This window comes from Solanum lycopersicum, chromosome 4, assembly GCF_036512215.1.
Source record: "Solanum lycopersicum chromosome 4, SLM_r2.1".
In the NCBI taxonomy this organism is placed as follows: domain Eukaryota; kingdom Viridiplantae; phylum Streptophyta; class Magnoliopsida; order Solanales; family Solanaceae; genus Solanum; species Solanum lycopersicum.
Genome location: NC_090803.1, coordinates 59,642,672 through 59,661,804, shown reverse-complemented (window position 1 = coordinate 59,661,804; position 19,133 = coordinate 59,642,672). Strand labels below are relative to the sequence as shown.

The 19,133-nt window shown below is 30.1% G+C and overlaps 1 protein-coding gene across 2 annotated transcripts; it reads left to right on the top strand.

Annotated features, from left to right (window-relative positions):
* Positions 1 to 2,931: 2,931 nt before the first annotated feature.
* On the top strand, positions 2,932 to 16,521 carry LOC101262305 (serine/threonine-protein kinase STY46-like). 2 transcript variants are annotated; one of them, XR_003246589.2, is made up of 16 exons: positions 2,932 to 3,382; positions 3,822 to 3,936; positions 4,775 to 4,872; positions 5,007 to 5,117; positions 5,844 to 5,916; positions 6,905 to 7,015; positions 10,638 to 10,688; positions 11,999 to 12,138; positions 12,229 to 12,336; positions 12,968 to 13,041; positions 13,602 to 13,777; positions 14,295 to 14,390; positions 14,461 to 15,242; positions 15,330 to 15,380; positions 15,940 to 16,080; positions 16,169 to 16,521. XR_003246589.2 is itself a non-coding variant. In XM_004237724.5 (16 exons), the coding sequence occupies exons 1-16, from the start codon at positions 3,198 to 3,200 to the stop codon at positions 16,196 to 16,198; spliced, it is 1,641 nt and encodes a 546-aa protein (XP_004237772.1). In that variant the 5' UTR covers positions 2,932 to 3,197; the 3' UTR covers positions 16,199 to 16,521. The 2 variants fall into 2 exon arrangements, 1 of the variants encoding a protein (XP_004237772.1); XM_004237724.5 differs by having other exon boundaries at positions 15,162 to 15,242.
* Positions 16,522 to 19,133: the final 2,612 nt, after the last annotated feature.

Sequence of the window (19,133 nt, the reverse complement as noted above, 5' to 3'; positions counted from 1 at the left end):
TTCCAAGTATAACAGATGATTTTGTTAAAGTTGTTGACGCTGAAAATAGAGTAATTATATAAACGTTTTAATTCTAATACTTTAGTAAAAATTAATGTATTTAGTTTCTTTATGAGGTTTATTCCCTTTATTAATTCATAGAGAACATATAGAAATTGTTTATAAGATAAACTATATTAATCAACATGCTCCCACGTTCTAATATAATGCTAATTGATAAACCTTTGAATGCTAATAAATTTGTAAATTTGGAAAAAATCAACCAAACCATTCTAGTTAAATCAATTTGAATTGTTATGAGTAATGACAAAATCACTTCACAACATTATTTAATTTCCACTGGGTTAGCAACTAATCATATATTATTACCGTAGTAACGAATTGTATTTAAGATAGAAAAAACAATACTATAATTTAAATATACTCTGACAATGATTCTTTTTATTTATTTTTAATGCTGAAAAAGTTATAATCAACTAGTAATTTATTAAGGAAAGGCTAAATTATTAATTGGGAGGAGATTAGGTAATTAAGATCCAATGGATTAGGAGATTCTCTTGAGATACTTTGTAGATCCTATTTTTTCTTAATAAACCAATCTTATCCTCTAATTAATTACTAAAGAAATTGGTCAATGTTTTGGTTTAAGATTATTTATGTAATTTTTAAATAAACAAAATTATAGTGATTCACGCGGAATGAAGAAAATGCTAGCAAATAAAATGAAAATGTGATTAATTATATTTTTTAATTAAATGTGGATATTTAAATTAAAAATATGTAGGTATATATTTTTGGAGAAGTTACACATATGGTTAACAAATATTGAATACCTAGATATTCCTTTCGTTAATAAATAGCAATTGCTCGAATAATAAATTTGGATTTAAGAGTGAAATAAAATTAGTTCCATATCTACGAAAAGATGTTTTTAAGTTAAAAAATAAATTATGTTTGTTTGAATTTAATTGTGAAATAGTAAAATATCATATAATCAATTTTGTGTTTTTTCCGCTAGGTATTAAACTTTGTTCAAAAACAATATTAGCAAAAAAATATTCAGATACAAAGAAGGTAGTGCCATATTTTTTTTTTCTTCATGTTATATCACGCGCTCAAGAAGCGAAAGAATGATCCTATAATCTTATTTTCTGAATAAGAACTCGATCGGCCAAATACCCTTCTTTTTTTTTAAACTTTTAAGTTATCAATTAGTCGATAATTAATTATTTTTTTTTGTATCCGATAGTTTATGGCCGATTTACGTTGTTGCATTACATTAATAATGTGATACGATTTTCAAAAGAAAATTATATCTTTAATACTATTAATATATGTATTATAATCTCTTGTATGATTAAAATAATACCATACAAATTTACAAATACAAATTATAGGTAACATACTAAAAAATAAAATGATAGTATATTAAAAATACACGTGTCAATCGGTTCACGTGTATTAGCTTCTCCAAAATGAAAAAAAAAAGTATTCCCCTTCCATGCGTATGTACTTTATTTTTCTTTACGGCAACCACCAGCAGACAAATTTGATTTCGTTTCATTTTGCATCATCACTAACCACCAAACACCTCGTTTTGAATGTTTTTTCGTGATTTATTGTGAAATTTATCATTACCTAATGATAAAAAAATTTCATTGTCTTCTTTCAAATATTTATTACGTAATGAAATGTAATTTTGGGCTTCAATTGAGCTACACTCTACACAATAATAATAAATTCTTCATTTAAAAAAAATTGAAATATACAAAAATAAATATGTGAAAAATTACAGAATAAAAAAAATTTCTCACTTCCACGTAGATTTGCCCCAACTCTATACATACGAAGTAATTTGTATAAACACCTACATTTAAAAAGAACAACACTGTGAAAATAGTTTAAAAAAATTGATAAAAATAATGAAATTTCACGTAAAGTTAGAAAAAAAAATAATAGAAAATAATACTAGCGTTCATTAAATTTTGCATGCACAGCCTGAGCCATACCTTAGGACCAAAAATTTAAAGGTGACACAATTATTAAGTAGAATTATTACAAGCAGAACCCAAAATTTTGTTTTCTCCTACGATTTTAAAAAAGATTTATTCCAAAATTAATTTATCTCTAGCAATGTCATTAGAGAGAAGCATTAATTAATTTTTTTAATATTAATTTGTAATTAGTTTTTATTAAAAGTATTTATGTTTGTTTGTAACATTTTTTGAATTTTTTTTAAGAGGTAAATTAGTAATTTATTTCCATCATACAAAATAAAAAAATATCAACTAATATAAAACAATGGAAATAATTTTTTCTTCTTAAATCTTATTAAATGTGCATGGCCTCACAAATTTTGTGAGAAATTTAAAAAGTTCATTATATCCTTTTTGTTTTAAACTAAATTGATATTTTTTCTATTGTTTAATTAAAATATATTAAAATTAAAAGAGTAAAAATATTTAAAAAAAATTAATATAATATAAAATATATTATTTTACCATTCTAATCAATTTTTTTTTTTTTACTTTAATGGATGAAAAAAATAATTTTTATGTCTATAATTTCAGAAAATTAACATTATTGACGTCGGTTGTACCAACTACCAGACCAAATTGTAGTAGTACTAGTATTATTTTATGCACTCAAAGTTACTCCATTTACCTAACCATTTTGCCTTTTAATAATCACCTAGAGAAAAAAAGAAAAACTATTTTTTTATAAATAAAATAACATTTACTTCAACATAATCAATAATAATAATCTTTTTTTATGACTCAGTTAATTTAGAGAGTAATTTTTCACGTAATTAACATAGGATCAATTTTTAAATTCAAAAACTTGTAACATAAACAGAATACCCATTAATGTAATTTCACTCGAAATCGCCACGTCACTGGTTAAGAACCCTATCCAGTAGCCATCTCTCTCACACACACTAAAAACACACACAGAGAGTCAAAAAAGTCTTTATCCTAAAGTTTCAGAATCAACTCTTCTGACATTCTTCAAACTAATCTTCCACTTTTTTTTCTCTCATTTCAAACAAATAAGAAGAAAAGGAAGAAAAAAAAAACTACTCGCCGGTTGTCCGGCGACTTCTCCGATCAATTTTTCGGTGACAGTGCAAAAGCTATATATATTTGTATATTCGTTCAGTTTCTCGAGTTTGGTTACAACTTTGTGTGTATATAGAAATGGATTTGATAGAAGGTGTAGGTGAGAATTCGTCACCGCCGAGGAGTATTGGGAGCTGTGCAGTGTATGATATTAAAAACGATGTGTATAATCGTCTTGTAGAAACTGGAAATCCTGAGGCAGTTACTAATCCGGAGCTGCTTCGTGAACACTTGGATTCTCACTTTGCTCGCTTGCCTGTTAGGTTGAATTTTATACATGATTAAATTTTCTTATTGTAGTCAATGTGCGATTTTGTGCTCAATTCCTTTTTTATTTAAAAAAATATTTCATTGCTCTAGATTATGAGTTGAGAATTAGATTTTTTTTTGTATCTTTCTCTACTTTTTGAATGGGGATTGTGTGGTGATTCTACAAACCATTATAATTTTTGAAATGTGAATAATTGGGCTATTTATGATAATTGATTGAAGAAGTCATTGAAATTAGCTCTATTTTTTTTCTACAAAAGCGAAATGCTGGTAGTGATTTATTAAAGTTAACTTGATCAGGAAAGTTAGATCATAGCAAATGTTTAGACTAGCCCTAAGGTTTTGGTTTCAATGTCAAAAGTAGTCAACACTAATTTTTGTTCGGCTGGGGAACCAAGTATGATATTTAACGGTATATCTTTGATGCTTCAGTTATGGGTTGGATATTAATGTGGATAAAGCGGAAGATGTGTTGTTGCATCAGAAGATTCTTGTTAGAGCAAAAGAACCCGATAACCGGCCTGTTTATCATGTCCGATTTTTAGAGGTACTAACTCCATTCATCACATAGCTGCAAGTTCATTATCACTTCAATGCTATCTGAGATTGTTGGTGGATCCTGTGCTGCTTAACCTTCCTTCATGCTGTAGTTGCTTTGGTAGCTTTAAAATGCCCGCATTTATCATTGTTGGTTTCTTTTTTGCATGCAGCAGTGGATCTCTCTTTTACTGATTTGATTGCTTTATGTGATGCTTTGGATGGTGAATTATTGTTGATATGCCACCATCTGATTTAAGTATTCTGTAATTTGATATTCCTATGAACCCTTTAGATCAATTTCTTTGTAAGTATCTCCCAAGATCATTTTTCTTATTGATTTGTTCATTTCATTTGATAGTTTTGTAAAATCATTGTTTTTTTTTTGGTTGGATTCTCCATTATTTAGTTATCAACCATTATATTCTCATCTCCATTTTATGGTTTTAGTGGTTTCAACAACTCTTTGGTCTGCTTTCTTCACCAATTAAAGGAGACATTCCTTTACTGCTGATACTTTCCTTTAGTACTACACTATATAGTTGATTTTATTCAATAAGTGATATATAAGGATACAGCTAAGTCATTGTTCATTTGCTATATGAATTAGGTATCTATTAGTGAAATAATCTGACAAGATTGTGGTTATGTCATATTGGATGTGTGTCACAGGCGGATTCTTGACTTTGTAGATTAAATTGTGTTTCATTGAATTGATTATTTCTATCTTGCAAACTTTATACTCTAAACAGGAGTGATAAGTTTCCTCTAGAGATTGGTTTCTTGTTTGATGTAATCACCTTTGATTATAATTTAATGCTCATTTTTCATTTTGTGTTTCTTGACAGAATTATTGGACTAGATTTGATGATGCAAAGGGTCAGGATGACTTCAATGATTTTATGACTTCAAAGGCAGGTGGAAGCTTAAATGATAAAGGGATAAGGTGACTTTTATAAGTTTGACAACTTTTAGCTGGTAACTGTTTTTGGCTAGGAACTTAGTTTTACCTAATGGGTTAGACTAATATGCTTTAGTTTGCTTTCATCTGACTATGCGCTGCTGACTTACTAAATACAGGAAGGGTATGAATGACTTTGAAACTTTCTCTAAGCTTGAGGACCTAAATTTGGATGTTAGGAAGAATTTTAATGACAAAGAAGAAATTCTAGCAGAAGATTCTAGCCGAAGGTAGTTTTGGGGCAAACTTTTGTGATAATTTCCATATTTGTCTTCTTTCTTTTTTGTTTTTATATTAAAATTTACTTCTTAAAGTATCAAAGCATCTAGAAAACCGGAGTATAATACAATATTACTAAATTTGTTCTGAATATGGAAGTTTCCCTAAAAATCCTAGTTCTAATATTTGTTTAAATTGAACTATGGTATTTGTAGTATTTCCAATTACTACATGTAAGCTAGAAGAAGTTTTCATTTATTGAATACTTCAGCATCCAAAATTATGTGAACGAGAAAATCTCACTCAAAAGAAATATGAATGTGATATTAAAAAAATTACAAAGAGGGAGAATTACTCTCTCTAGTGTGAAAGATCAAAGGTAAACCAAGCATTAAAAGTTGAAGCAAGTTTGTAATTTCAAAATCACTTGTAGAATCTTATTGGTAGTCAAAACCTCTTTGCTGATAAAGCATGCAAGTAAACCATGTACTTCTGTCGCCCATAAATTTCATCTCCTGTTTGGTTAAAATTTTGCCTGGAAACTAGATTCATCAGCATGACAGTTCAGTTTCCACCATTCTGCTATTTATTTTCATTCAACTGGTAATTTTTTTAACTCATTTATCATGATCATGAAGTTGTCTCTGTTTGTGGGATGGAATATTTAAGCCATAAAAAGCAGATTGCAAGTATCCTGCAATATATTCAGTAGTTGACCACCATTAGTTGTAGTGCAGGCATGAAGTTTCATGTATTCTAGTCCATGAAGTTATCTTTTCCACCATTGACAAACCCAAGCTTCTTAGTCAGGTAAACTACAAGAGGGTACATATGCTTAGAATACTTACTTGAAGTTCTGCTTAGTTTATTGCTTGCTCTTTGATTTTTTTTCTTTTTTTGTGAATTCTATCTGTATGCTGTTAGTGGAATACTGAAGGGAGAGATCTCTTATAGAAGGCTTTGTAGCATGTTAATTCTATTAACCAACTACTATATTAATAGCTGATAACCTGTGTAAGAAATTACAAAAGCAGGTCGAGTTACATAAAATTCTGTATGACATTTTTGCTGGATTCTCTTCTTGTTTTAATTCTCATCCATTATATGTGTATCCAGATTTATGGCTTGTGTTGCGACAAACCTTTGTGCTTTCTCCTTCACCAGTTAAGGAAACAAAGTTTCATGTTTGGAAATATAATTAAGTAAAGGAAGTGTGTCCTCTCTAATATTTTAAGCTTTCGGATGAGATGAACATACTTTAAGATGGTATCAGAGTTAGTGTCCTCATGTTATGTTATCCATGCTTATGCTAACTAGGCCTTGGTGTGCGGAGTGCTGGGGTGGTTAGATTGTCCCACGTTGGTTGAGGAATTGGCTGTTGTTTTCTTATGTTGTCTTGGACAATCCTCACCACATGAGCTAACTTTATAGTTGACTTAGGCCACTTAGTTCAACACTTCACCGCTGAATCTTTCATTAATATCATTAACTTTGTAATTTGATTTTAATATATAGTCACAGACGTTCACTCATACCTGATTTCTGTTTTTTTGGGTAAGAATATTACAGAAATCTTCCAAAAATTCATCTTGTATTTGTTTCATAATTTTATCTTCATGCTAAAAGTCTTCTTTGAATGCCTATATCCTGGCGGTTTTGGATAATGTTATGTTGAGATTGATGGTTATAATTCTTTTCCTTGGAATTTTATTCATTTGGCTATAATTCATTTGATTATAATTCTTTTTCCTTGATTAATGTGATGTCATGTTCTTTAACTGACTGCTTCCTATTCTAGCTCTCTGCTTTACTTTCTGACATAGGGCTTAATATCCGAGAAGCTCATGTTTTCTCAACAATTGATGGGTACTCATTAGATGTATTTGTGGTGGATGGATGGCCTGTTGAGGTATGCTCTGTAATGCTCACCATTTTTAGTAGGTTTGACGTACATATTCTAACATCTTGTTTCATATCAGTGTTTCTACATTACCACTTACTTTTGTGTGAGTTCTCTGGTGGGTCTTCTTAATTTAATAGATTTTAGTTTTGGGGTTTAAAGAACAAATGATTTAGGGATTATATGATTGTACTCTTAATTTAGTCTTTCAACATGTTTGCGCATCGCGATCCTAACAACTATTTTAAAAATATTTTTTTTTATAGATTAGCATGTAATAAAAAAGAAGAAATATGATCAATACTTAGTGAAAGCTATTAAAAGTTTATAATAATTGTTTCAATTTATAAGATATTATTTTTGTATTATTTTGTTAGGGTGAAAAGAACATATTTTATATATTTAAAAAAAAATGCTAACTTAATTTTGTCCTTAATTTTCTATTTGTCGTGGATCATCAAATGAAACATAAATAATTTGTCCTCTTAGTTTTTTAAAAGTATGGATGCTTATTTTTATACAAGGAACTACTGAACTTGGACCTTTTTAAATATAGTTCTTCAATATGATTTACTTAACAAAAAAACATACTTGTTAGGTACATAATCTTTTTATAAAATTCTTATTTTTTAAAAAAAATTGTGCTAGTTAAAATATGAAAATTAACAAAAAGCATGTCAATAGTAATACAAAGGAAAGAACGACTAACTATTTTAATCAAATAATATATAAATATAAAAAATCGTAATAATAAAATATAAAAGCAATCAATATTAATATTTCAATAAACAACTCGATACAAAATTATAGTCATTTTTATTTGTTTTAATTATCAAAGAATAATTATACAAATAATAAATAGTGAATATTTTAATTCTTGAGGAGTTATAAAACTCACTAAATGTATAATTATTTAGAGAAAATCACAATTTAAATAATGACAAAAAAAGCAAAGAATGGGAGGAAAAGAATAAGTAGGACTTTTAGTATATAAGAGTTTCTGCTATTGTTTGTTTTTATATCATATTGAAATTATTTATAATTTTTTTTCATCTTCACACATTAAATTTTTTTATCTTTATTTACTCAATATATTTCACTAAAATATACTTCATTTTAGTGTGTGTATTTAGTATGTTTTGTTGTGGTCATTTTAGAAAATAAAAAAAATCATTATTTTAGTACAGATTTTTAAAAATCTCGAGTTATAATAAATTATACATACTCCCTCTATTTCAAAATAAGTGAAATTGTTGAGAAAAGTTTTTCCATTTTTGCCCTCATTTACAATGTTAAATAATTATAAAAGAAATGAATTTTAAATACAAAATATATACATAACGTCATCAGGAAATAAATCATTTTTTTAAAAGTAATTTAGAGCGCTCATTTATGAAATCGATAAATGACATAATTTTGAGTAAATTTAATACATGATGTAAATGAAAAAAAAATGAAAGAAGTCTTAAAAAGGGAGAAAGAATTAAGTAAAAAGGAATTAAGGAGAAGTGTTTATTTAGCAAAAAATATAAATAGATAAAAAGAATTGTAAAAGTCGTGAGATGGATCAACACGCTAATAAGAAGAACAAAGCAACATAGTAGTGTTTCCTCATTAATTTTAAACAAAATTAGAGTATGTCTTCTTACCAAAAGTTTACAACTATAAATAAAGAAAAAATATATGTTTCTATGAAAATGTTCTACGTGCAAATCTTGAATAGTTGATGTGCAAATGATAGACTAAAATCTACATCCATTATATTTTGGGAAAACTAAATGTAGAGGTAATGAATTGAATCGTAGAAAGGAGTTGAGTAGATATGTCATTTAAGTAGAAAACGTGAATAAACAAAGATTTTTGTAATTTATGAGATGTAATTAGTTGTAATAAACATTATTTTTTTTAGTTATCAAACAAATTAATTAATGAAGAGAGTGAACTCATTTTTTCAGTTTCGTAATCAACTTAAACAAATGTTAATTTTCTCTATAACTTAAGAAAATATGTTTATTGTAATTGGATATTTGCAGAACAAAATTGGTTCATTCTGAAAATTTTTATCAAATTAGAAGAATTAAATGTTTTGTGAAATTTGAGCCCCACAATCATATAGAAAAACTAATTTTACACAAGTGTTAACAAATATGAAACAAAAAGTTAATGGAGGAGGTGTCATCTCCTTTTTAGTCAATTCAAAATCCACAAAAGAAAGAAATGTGTTATATCATCTAAATATCAAAAGTTGATGGAATATTCTTGATAGATAAATTATGTCATATTAACATGTATATACATAATATATACTGATATAGAATATGGATTTTATATCCAAAAGACAAAAGTTTATGTAATGAAAATATCAAAATATTTCTTTAAGCAACAAAATAATCCGTGGAAGATCATGTTGCCCTTGATACAAAAAGTGTGCTTTGTAATATAATCTTGTTCTTGAAGGGTACATATCTTGATGGATAAATAATTAATTGAAAAATTATACTAGCAACAATAAGTGCATCTATATATTTGTAAATGATTGAAACTTCTACTTTTACATATTTTACTCTGACCAACTCTTGATGAATCTCGCATCGCCGTTAAACTTTTTTCTTCATATTGGTGACTTGTAACAAATTAATTTACAAGAAGAAATTCTAAAAAAATATATCTATAATCTTAATAAAAGCTGAAAAACAAAAAAAAAATATTAACAACATCAAGTTGGAGAAAATTGAAATGGACATGCAACAACACCATAGATGATTGTTATTTATATATGAGAATTAAGTAGAAGGAAGTTGAGAAGACATCTTATTTAATTAGAGAATTCAAATAGATGGAGGTTTTTTTTGTAACTTTCATGTGATATAATTATATGTAATGAATATGATTATATTTATTAATTTTTTAATAAATTGATTTATGAAAAACATGAATGGAAAAACTCAAAAAAGAGAGAAAAAAGTTAAATAGTTTTATATAAATTAAATAGTAAAGATAAAATACTTAAAATATTTTAAAAAAAATATTTTTCTTTCGTAATTGTAACTAGAAGAAGGACAAAAAAATAAAAAAAAATATTTTTTTTATTAATAATATAAATTAGAGAGGTATGAATTATGAGTAATTATTTTTTGTAAGTTGGCATGTGAAGAGTCCTTGTTCTAAATGTTTTTCCATGAATATAATACTTATTTTAATAAATTAAAGAACGACTTTTGCAATAAAATAATTAATTTAAATAAGAAAGAAAAGCCAAGAAAATGAGAAAAAAGATTAATACATGTGGAGATCATAGAGAGGTGCCACATCACCTTGTCTATGATTCTCCTTTATAAAATATAAGATGTTAAGATTAAGATTAAGATTTACTATTTCTATCCTTGAAGATTTGTAAGTATGCTGACTAATGTCTTGACGTTTTGGTCAATTATCATGAGATACGAGCAAAACCTTTCTTTTTAATAAAATAAAACATGCATCTACACACACGCACATGAGGAAAATCTTCTATTTAGTCAGCATAAGGTAGTGTAAACCTCAGTGGAAGTGAGCATTGTGATTATATTTCTTGCATGGCAGGTGTCTGTGCTGCGTGCAAAAGTTGCTGACTTTGCCATGTTATGGTCAGGATACAAAGTCTTTGCATGAAGAATTGGGGAAAGCGATTGCCAGAAGTGAGGTGATTCTTTTTTGATTTCTTCTTGTCGTGATATTGTTCCTTTTTGACTCTTACCGATTTCGTTGTGGAGTTCCGTTGAATAATCAGTTTCAGGGTTGCTTGCAACGCCCTCTAAGAATAATAATCATTTGAACTTATCAAATATAGAAAGAATAATAATCATTTTAGAACGTAACTACAACAATAACAACATACCTGGTGAAATCCCACAAGTGAGGTTTGAGGAGAGTAGAGTTTATGCTACCCTGTAGAGGTAGAGTGCAACAAATTCAAGAGCAAAGAAGAAGAAAATATAGCAACTATTAAGGCGAGCAGTGCAAGAACTATAAGAATACAACCAGTACAACAACAAACATCAATAAGCCTAAACCTTCGAAAAGCTAGACAATGATCCATTATTTACTGTCTTATTACCCTAATACTCATCCTCCTATCTAAGGTAGTGGTGAATCTAGAATTTTCATTTAGGGAGTTCAAAAGATTCAAATAATAAAAGTATATTTCTTGGGATTTGACTTGGACTCAACCTCTAATTTTGTGTTCAAGGGATCAAAATCTATATATGTACATAAACAATAAGTACCTTATATATACTGTGTAACTTTTTGCCGAGGCAGTTTGGGTGAACCCCCTCACAACCCTCTAGATCCACCCCTGTCTATGGTCATATCCTCAGTAATTTGAAGATGTGTCAGTGTCATGTCTAATCACCTCTCCCCAATACTTCTTCGGCGTACTCTACCTCTTCATGAACCTGCTATATCCAACCTCTACAACATTACTGTGGTTTTCAAGGTGTGTTGCTAATTCTGAAGAAGGAATTTCTGTATGCCTTCCCCCACGTATGGGAAAAAGAAATGGACAAAAAGGAAAAGGATAATTTCAGTTCCACTGATATGTAACATAACTTATCTTTTTCTAAAAAAAAAAGTTTCAATTCCACTGATGTAGCCTTTTCCTACTTAGGGTGGCATAGGATAAACCATGAGTAACTACTTTTGAAAAGGAAAATATTTTTGAAAAGGGGGGTAGGCCATAAGTAACTAGATTTACTTCCAATATAGTATCATATTTATGTGGATGATATAGCTGCTATATTCTTGAGATTTCCAGTTGGCCATCATCAATCAATTTACTTCTAGCTGATATGTGATGTGTACTGTTTATCATACCAATTTTGTTCCAAAAAATATATATGTGATGGGTATCATTAGTAGAATCTCTGCAGGATTTGTTTCTTTGTTGTTATTGAAGCTCATAACTGTCATGTAATTTACTTAACCAGTTGTAATATATGCTGGATGACACAGGGAACGTGGTCAGGTTCATCTCATTCTAGGTCAGCTGCTGAAAAAGTTATAATCGCACAATCAAAACCCGAGGACTGGGAAATTGATAAAAGATTACTGAAGATTGGAGAAAGAATTGCATCAGGATCTTGTGGCGATTTGTGAGTTTATGATTGTATTCCTCAACTGATTTTTCATAAATTTGGGTAGCTTTTCATGACCTTGTCTTCTAAATGTTTACTCATATGAAGGTATCGTGGGATGTATCTTGGTATGGATGTTGCAATCAAGGTCCTTAGATCTGAGCATTTGAATGACACATTGGAAGATGAGTTCGCTCAAGAAATAGCAATTTTGAAGTGAGTGATGTAACTCTTATGTCTTGTGTAGCCTATTAGCTTAAGGGATGAGAAGGAAGGTATTGGGTTGCTTCGAACTTCTCATATATATTGTGTTGCCTACTAGATGGATTATATTAACTTGTAAGACGAAGTCGAATTTGGTTCCTGGATGAAGACTTGTTTGGTAAGAGATCAAGGGTACCGTAGTACTCTTTATTGCTTGTAAATCATGAAAAAGGTTCCAAAGATTTATATGTTAGATACAGAAATCTCTTTATGTGTAGATGCTGGTACTATGTGATCTTTTAAACACTGAGTTAGATAACATGCTTTGTTCTGTCATATGAATTTCATGATGACAAAAGAAAGATAGTGAATTGGAGTGTGCATCAATTACTTAAGAAGTTCTCTTTTGACAGGCATATTATTAAGTAATGTGTTACAATTGGCAATATTATGTGCTGTTATATTTTGTGAATGGCATATTATTTATTAGTATATATATAGAACAAGAACAACTTCGATGCAGCTTTACACATGTTTGTAGTCTATCTACCAAAAGAAATCAGGCACCTATACCATGCTCATTAATGTGGTTCACCTCTAAGATCTTCTCCACAATCTTACAATTTGATCTTATTGCATACAGGCAAGTTCAGCACAGAAATGTTGTTCGTTTCATTGGTGCATGCACAAATTCGCCTCATTTGTGTATAATTACAGGTATGCTTCTTTCTGGGACAAAAGTTGCATGGTTTCTTCAGAACTGTTATCATAGTCATGTCATGGCCTTTTGGCTGTCTTTATCCATAAAATTGAAGTTGCGAATGCTCCAGTGGCTGGTAGTAAACTGAAGAGTGGTGTTTAGTTGTTCAATGCTGCAATTTCCTGTACTCTATTATTTCATTTGATTGCACCATCTAGTTATTGTTGTTATGTGCACATTATGTCCGGATAGGGATAAGTACGAGATAGAGAGAATTTAGTTTTAGAGGACTCCTAATTATGCTTTAAAGACAAATTACTCACTCAGTAATGAACAGAAATTCTCCCAAATAGTATGGAATATATAGAGGACTCATATCACCACCCAGCTGGCATATTTAATTGATTGATCGATGGACTGATTGCTTTTTAATGCTTTTGCATACAAGAGAATGCGGTCGTGTGCATGCATTTCTTGTCATTTCTTTTGTGTTTTAAGCTATCAATGCAAGGTAGTCTGCTTATAATGCTCAAATTCTGAAATATTCACCCTCTGTTAATGCTGGTCGTTTGTGTAGAATTCATGCCTGGTGGGAGCTTGTATGAGTACCTGCATAAAAACCATGTTGTATTGAAGCTCTCGCAATTGCTAAGCTTTGCAATTGATGTCTGCAAAGGAATGGAGTACTTGCATCAAAACAATATCATTCACAGGGATTTGAAGGCGGCAAATTTACTTATGGATTCAGACAATGTAAGTTTCTCAAACAATGAAGTAATTCCATCCTTAGTCTTGTTACAATTTGGCTGCATGAGCACTGATCCTTTTTTCTTTGGTCACAAACCAATCTTTATCTGTGATTCTTCAACGTCTTTTTCCTACTTTCTGAATAACTGTTATGTTCAGTGCTTATTCTATTGAACTGTAGGTTTTCTATAACTGGTACTATATCATAATGGGATTGTAATTGAATTATAACAGCTGGAAAAGGAATGTCCTATTTTATCTTATTTTAGATTTTCTCGTGACAATGAATTCATAATGTTATGCTTGAGGGAAGAACGGGATTCTCGATCACGGTAAAAATGGAAGCTTTTGAATTATTATGGATCTTCACACCTAACATGTTTACCTGGGATCAATTTGTGTACTTATTTGTTTCTCCTCTTTTTTAGTGCTCATCATTTGAACGTGCACCTATTCTTTTTTGCTTTAGTTTTGCATTATCTACTCCATGCTTATTTTGATTGACTTTATAATCTGCGATAAGGTTGTTAAAGTGGCAGATTTTGGTGTTGCACGTTTCCAAAATAATGGAGGTGTCATGACAGCTGAGACTGGAACATATAGATGGATGGCTCCTGAGGTTCGACTATCTTCTTTTCTAAATCCGTCAATTACTTGATTCAGGAGAATAATTCAGTTATATATACTAGTTGTGGATGGAGCTCACTTGAGTTTGGACAGTCAAATATAAAGGCTTGCTAGCTTGTTGTGCTGCTGGAATCTCTTTGCAGCTACTTTGGTTGAAAAGGAATGATTCATATATATGCTTATTTTGATAATATAAATCTGAGATCCCTCTTGTTTTCTGAATTTCATCGACACTCACTTGTATATTGAAATGTTAATATTTTTATGACTGTATTAGTTTACTTACCATTCCTTTGTTGCATAGCATAACATATAATGTATAACAATTAAAAATTACATTGTTGTACAAGGGTGTTTGAGACATTTGGGAAGTCTTCACATTGATACTGATGCTCCTTTGTCATGCCGCTATTGTGACTTATTGCCATGCTCGAAAATATGTATAGTGTTTCCTCACAGTCAGGGGAACGCTTTTAAATATATTTTGCTTAGAAACTAAGGGGGTAGGTTTTTTATTTGGGGGGGGGGGGGGCTTCTCGTTTAGTTATTACTACAGCAGTGTGCAAGATCTTGGTCATGTTTCCATGCTTTTCTATGATAGAGGAGTATCTTCTGTGCTTTCTTTGTTTCCTCTACCCTGTTTGATGATAATTTATTAACACCAAGGGCTGCATTTTGTGGCTAATGTATATGAAGTATATTACCACGTGCATAACTATCTTGTGCTGCTGCAAACTTTGGTCTATTAACCTTTTTTTTTTAGATCATCAATCATCAGCCCTACGATCAGAAAGCAGATGTGTTTAGTTTTGCCATTGTTATTTGGGAGCTTTTAACAGCAAAGGTATTGACCTGTCATGAAAAAGGTCACATGATCGTATTAGAAGTTAAGCTTGTTATCCTCTGATTTGTAAGCTTTTTGATGCGACAGGTTCCATATGATACCATGACTCCACTACAAGCTGCACTAGGAGTAAGACAGGTATGTACCACTGGAATGAAATTTTGTGTCACATGATTGTATTAGCAAAATTTCTTTCCTAGTTTGTTGTATCTCAAATTTCTATTAGCATGTGGAGCATGTTTTGAATCATATTTTCCTTTAAGCAAGGTAGTCTATGTTGTTTTAGGCATCTAAAGACTTCACATTTTAGGAGTGCATATTTGTGTTGTAAAACGTGCATGGATATGAAGTTTCTGTAGCGCTGTATGGTTAGCTAATGCTAGCTAGCCTCATCACATGCTACCTGTGCTTTACGAACCCTTGAACACAAGTCAGATCCCTTTTATCCAAATGAATAGTGTGCATAGCTATATGCTTCCATCTTGTGTGAAGATCTTAGTCCTTTTAATATGCATAGATGATGTGCATAGCTAAACACCGATGCATGCAATCTCTGTATTATGTACATAATTGCTTATAAATCCATTATGTAAATGGACAATTATTTTAGGAAAAGAGGAAATACTTGTGTCCCATGTCATCTGTTATATTTCATCCTTGCCTCTTTGTTGACCCTATTTATATTATGTCTCCCTAGGGCCTCCGACCTGAGCTTCCAGAAAATGCACACCCGAGGCTATTAGACTTGATGCAGAGATGTTGGGTGGACATCCCTAGTGATAGACCCAGCTTCTCTGAGATTAAAGTTGAGCTTGAACTACTCTTACATGAAATTGAGGTAAAAAAATGTCTGAATGCGCAATATTTTGATTCAATGTCCCTTAATTAAAATCATGTAACAGTTTCTATGATGGTGTGTCTCACAGAATACTATAGAGGCATCAAAAGGGAGCTGAATGATGCGCGCTTGCATATATTGGACTAACGACACTTCTTACCAGTAACAATAGAAGATTTTCTTTTACTTACGCCTTATCTACCCGAACCTTGACTTTTTTGGTGAGATATCTATGCCACAAGCATAAGGTAGAGTCCACTGCTTTTGGCCATTTTGGAGTTTATAGTAAAGGTGATTCATTTTGTGATAACTAAGTACGACTTGTAAAATCTTTCTACCTATTTTACCCATTTGAGAAGTTTGGTCGCGTACTAGCATTTTTCTGTTTTACGAATTTGGTTCAGATCAAAATAATTAAATTATAAATATTTCCCAACATAATTTTTTTTTTTTTAACTTTTGTTGGGGCATGTTGAGTTGGGGGTATATAATGATGAGTTGTTTCCCTTAATCCCTCTTTTGTACAGCACCAAATATAACCGCTATTTACCTCTATCCCCTCATTCTTACAGTATCAGTGTGTACATACATGAGGTAAACTAGTTCATTCTAATCCACCTCTTCAAATTATGGACAATCAAAATACTAAAAATTTTCTTCAACCTCTTGTTCTATAAAGTCAAGTAATTGGTGATTATCATCTTCTAGATCAAAGCCATCATCATGAAACGTCGAGAAGATTCACCATGTAAGGTACAAATCTCATCAAATGGCGCTGTATTAACCCTCCACCCTATTTAAAACGACAAGTTCGTTCTTCATTTCCCCAACAATCCCACATTTCTGTTTCAACATCAGACGAGGATCATGAAATCGCGGAGTGCTTATTGCTCTTGGCTAATGGACTTGATGATAAACATCTCGAGAACGCTCATCAATTGAAGGAGTTGAAAATAGGTGTGATTGAATCAGGGACACTGTTGTAAATTTTAAGCGTTCATGGAAGTATTTGGTTCACACCAGGCATTAGGTGGACATAGGGCAACTCATAAGAACGTCAGGGGTTGTTTTGCAAATACAACACTGTATCCAGCAATTAGGATTGTTAGAAGATGGCACTAATATGTGCTATCGTTGCCAATGTCAATCCAATGGAGCAAGGAAATAGTATTGCTGATAATTTGGATCTTAATTTTCCTCCTGTTACAGTATCAAGAGACGATCAACATAATTCTTCAGCTAATCATTCATCTATTTCAGGATTGGAATTGGATTTGAGATTAGGGTTATAATGTATAGTAGGAATATGTAATAATGATATTAGTGTTTCATAATTATTGCCTAGGAATATAGGCTAAAGTTTCAATGATATTTGTGTTGTATCATCATATATGCGAGTTTGAGTAATTAATTAGAAGGTTTTATGACTCTACGAATAGAAGTTCAGCTTTTTAGTTGTGATTTGTGCTCCTTAATGTCACACACTGTATAGGTTAATTACTATAGCAAAATTGTTTACATTTAATGAATTGTTAAAGAGTACGTAGTTCATTCAAATGTTTGTTTTATTTTGATTTGTTTAGGCATTATGTAACGATATAGAAAAATAAATTTAAGAGATACAAAATCCCAATTACATAATCGCAAGCCAAAATTTGATATTTGATATGAAATTGATGTTGTTGATTTGTTTTAGTACATTAACAATGGGGAACTGGAAAAAGAAACTATTAAACTTGTTCAATCAAATGATGGATATTAACTAGGATTGAAAGGTAGAATTAAATCCTCTCACCAATCCATGAATTTGTATCACAAGTGATGGGTGAATTTGCCTCAGAAAATGGTGATATGGAATCTCTATCCTATCAGTTTCAATTTCAGGTATGATTATATAAAAAAGGGACATCAATTTGAAAATCATTTAAAAATATTCCAAGTATAAATTAATTAAGAAAATATATTTTGAAAAAATCGCCACTTAATTTTTGAAAAGATTCTAACAGATAAACCTTTTAAAAATTTATAGAAAATGTCATATTTCGACTTTGAGAAAATGTTGGCACTCAAAGTGTACGCTAACATGTGATTTATCTATTGTTTAATTAAAAATATGAACAACTTTTTTGAGAAAAATTATGTAGGACAGTACAAGTAAATTAGAGTTTTTGAATCATTTGAAAGAGGAAAAATTAACTTAAACCACTGAAAGTTAGATAAATAGCCAAAATGATAGATTAAGTGAACAAACATTTGAACAAAATCAAGTAAATCAATATAAAACAAATTTCGGTGCATGAAAATTCATATTTTAGTAGAGACCTAAACAACAGATAATTTGTCGTGATAAAAATTTGATGGAAATTAAATATTAACTTTTGACAAATTTAAATTAGTCTATACTTAAGAGATTATTTTGGACCTATCGTCAAATATTAAATTGTTTTTAAGAAACATTTTCTCAAAAATTTCCTTTTATTCCACTCCACTTGAAGAAAAAAAATATATAAATAGAAATAGTTACGAAAATGATGTCTTATGTCTCAAACATATTCAAAATAACTCTTTAGATATATCTTGATTAATTTTGACATTTTAAATTTATCAAAAGTGAGTATTTACTCATCAAATATTCATCTAACAGAAACTATACATCTTCTTTTTAAATTAAAAAAAAATGAAAACTCATAGTTAGAGGGGTAACTTTTGCTATTCTACTTGTAGTTTCTATTATTTTTAAAATCTATTTATGGTGTTGTAATTTTGAATGATATAGTGTTTGGGATTTCATTCAACTTTCCAAATATGTAGTTGGGTTAACTCTACATTCTTTCCACAATTTATATTTAATTAATACTCCCTTCATCCGGTATTGTTTGTCATGTTGTGCTTTTCAAAAGTCAATTTGACTAATTTTTAAAGTTAAATTGTATCACATTAATTTGATATTTTAAACAAAACAAAATTAGATATTCTAAAATTATATAAAGTTATAATTTTTTTGCATATTAATATGATTAAAAAAATACGTCTTAAAATATTAGTCAAAGTTT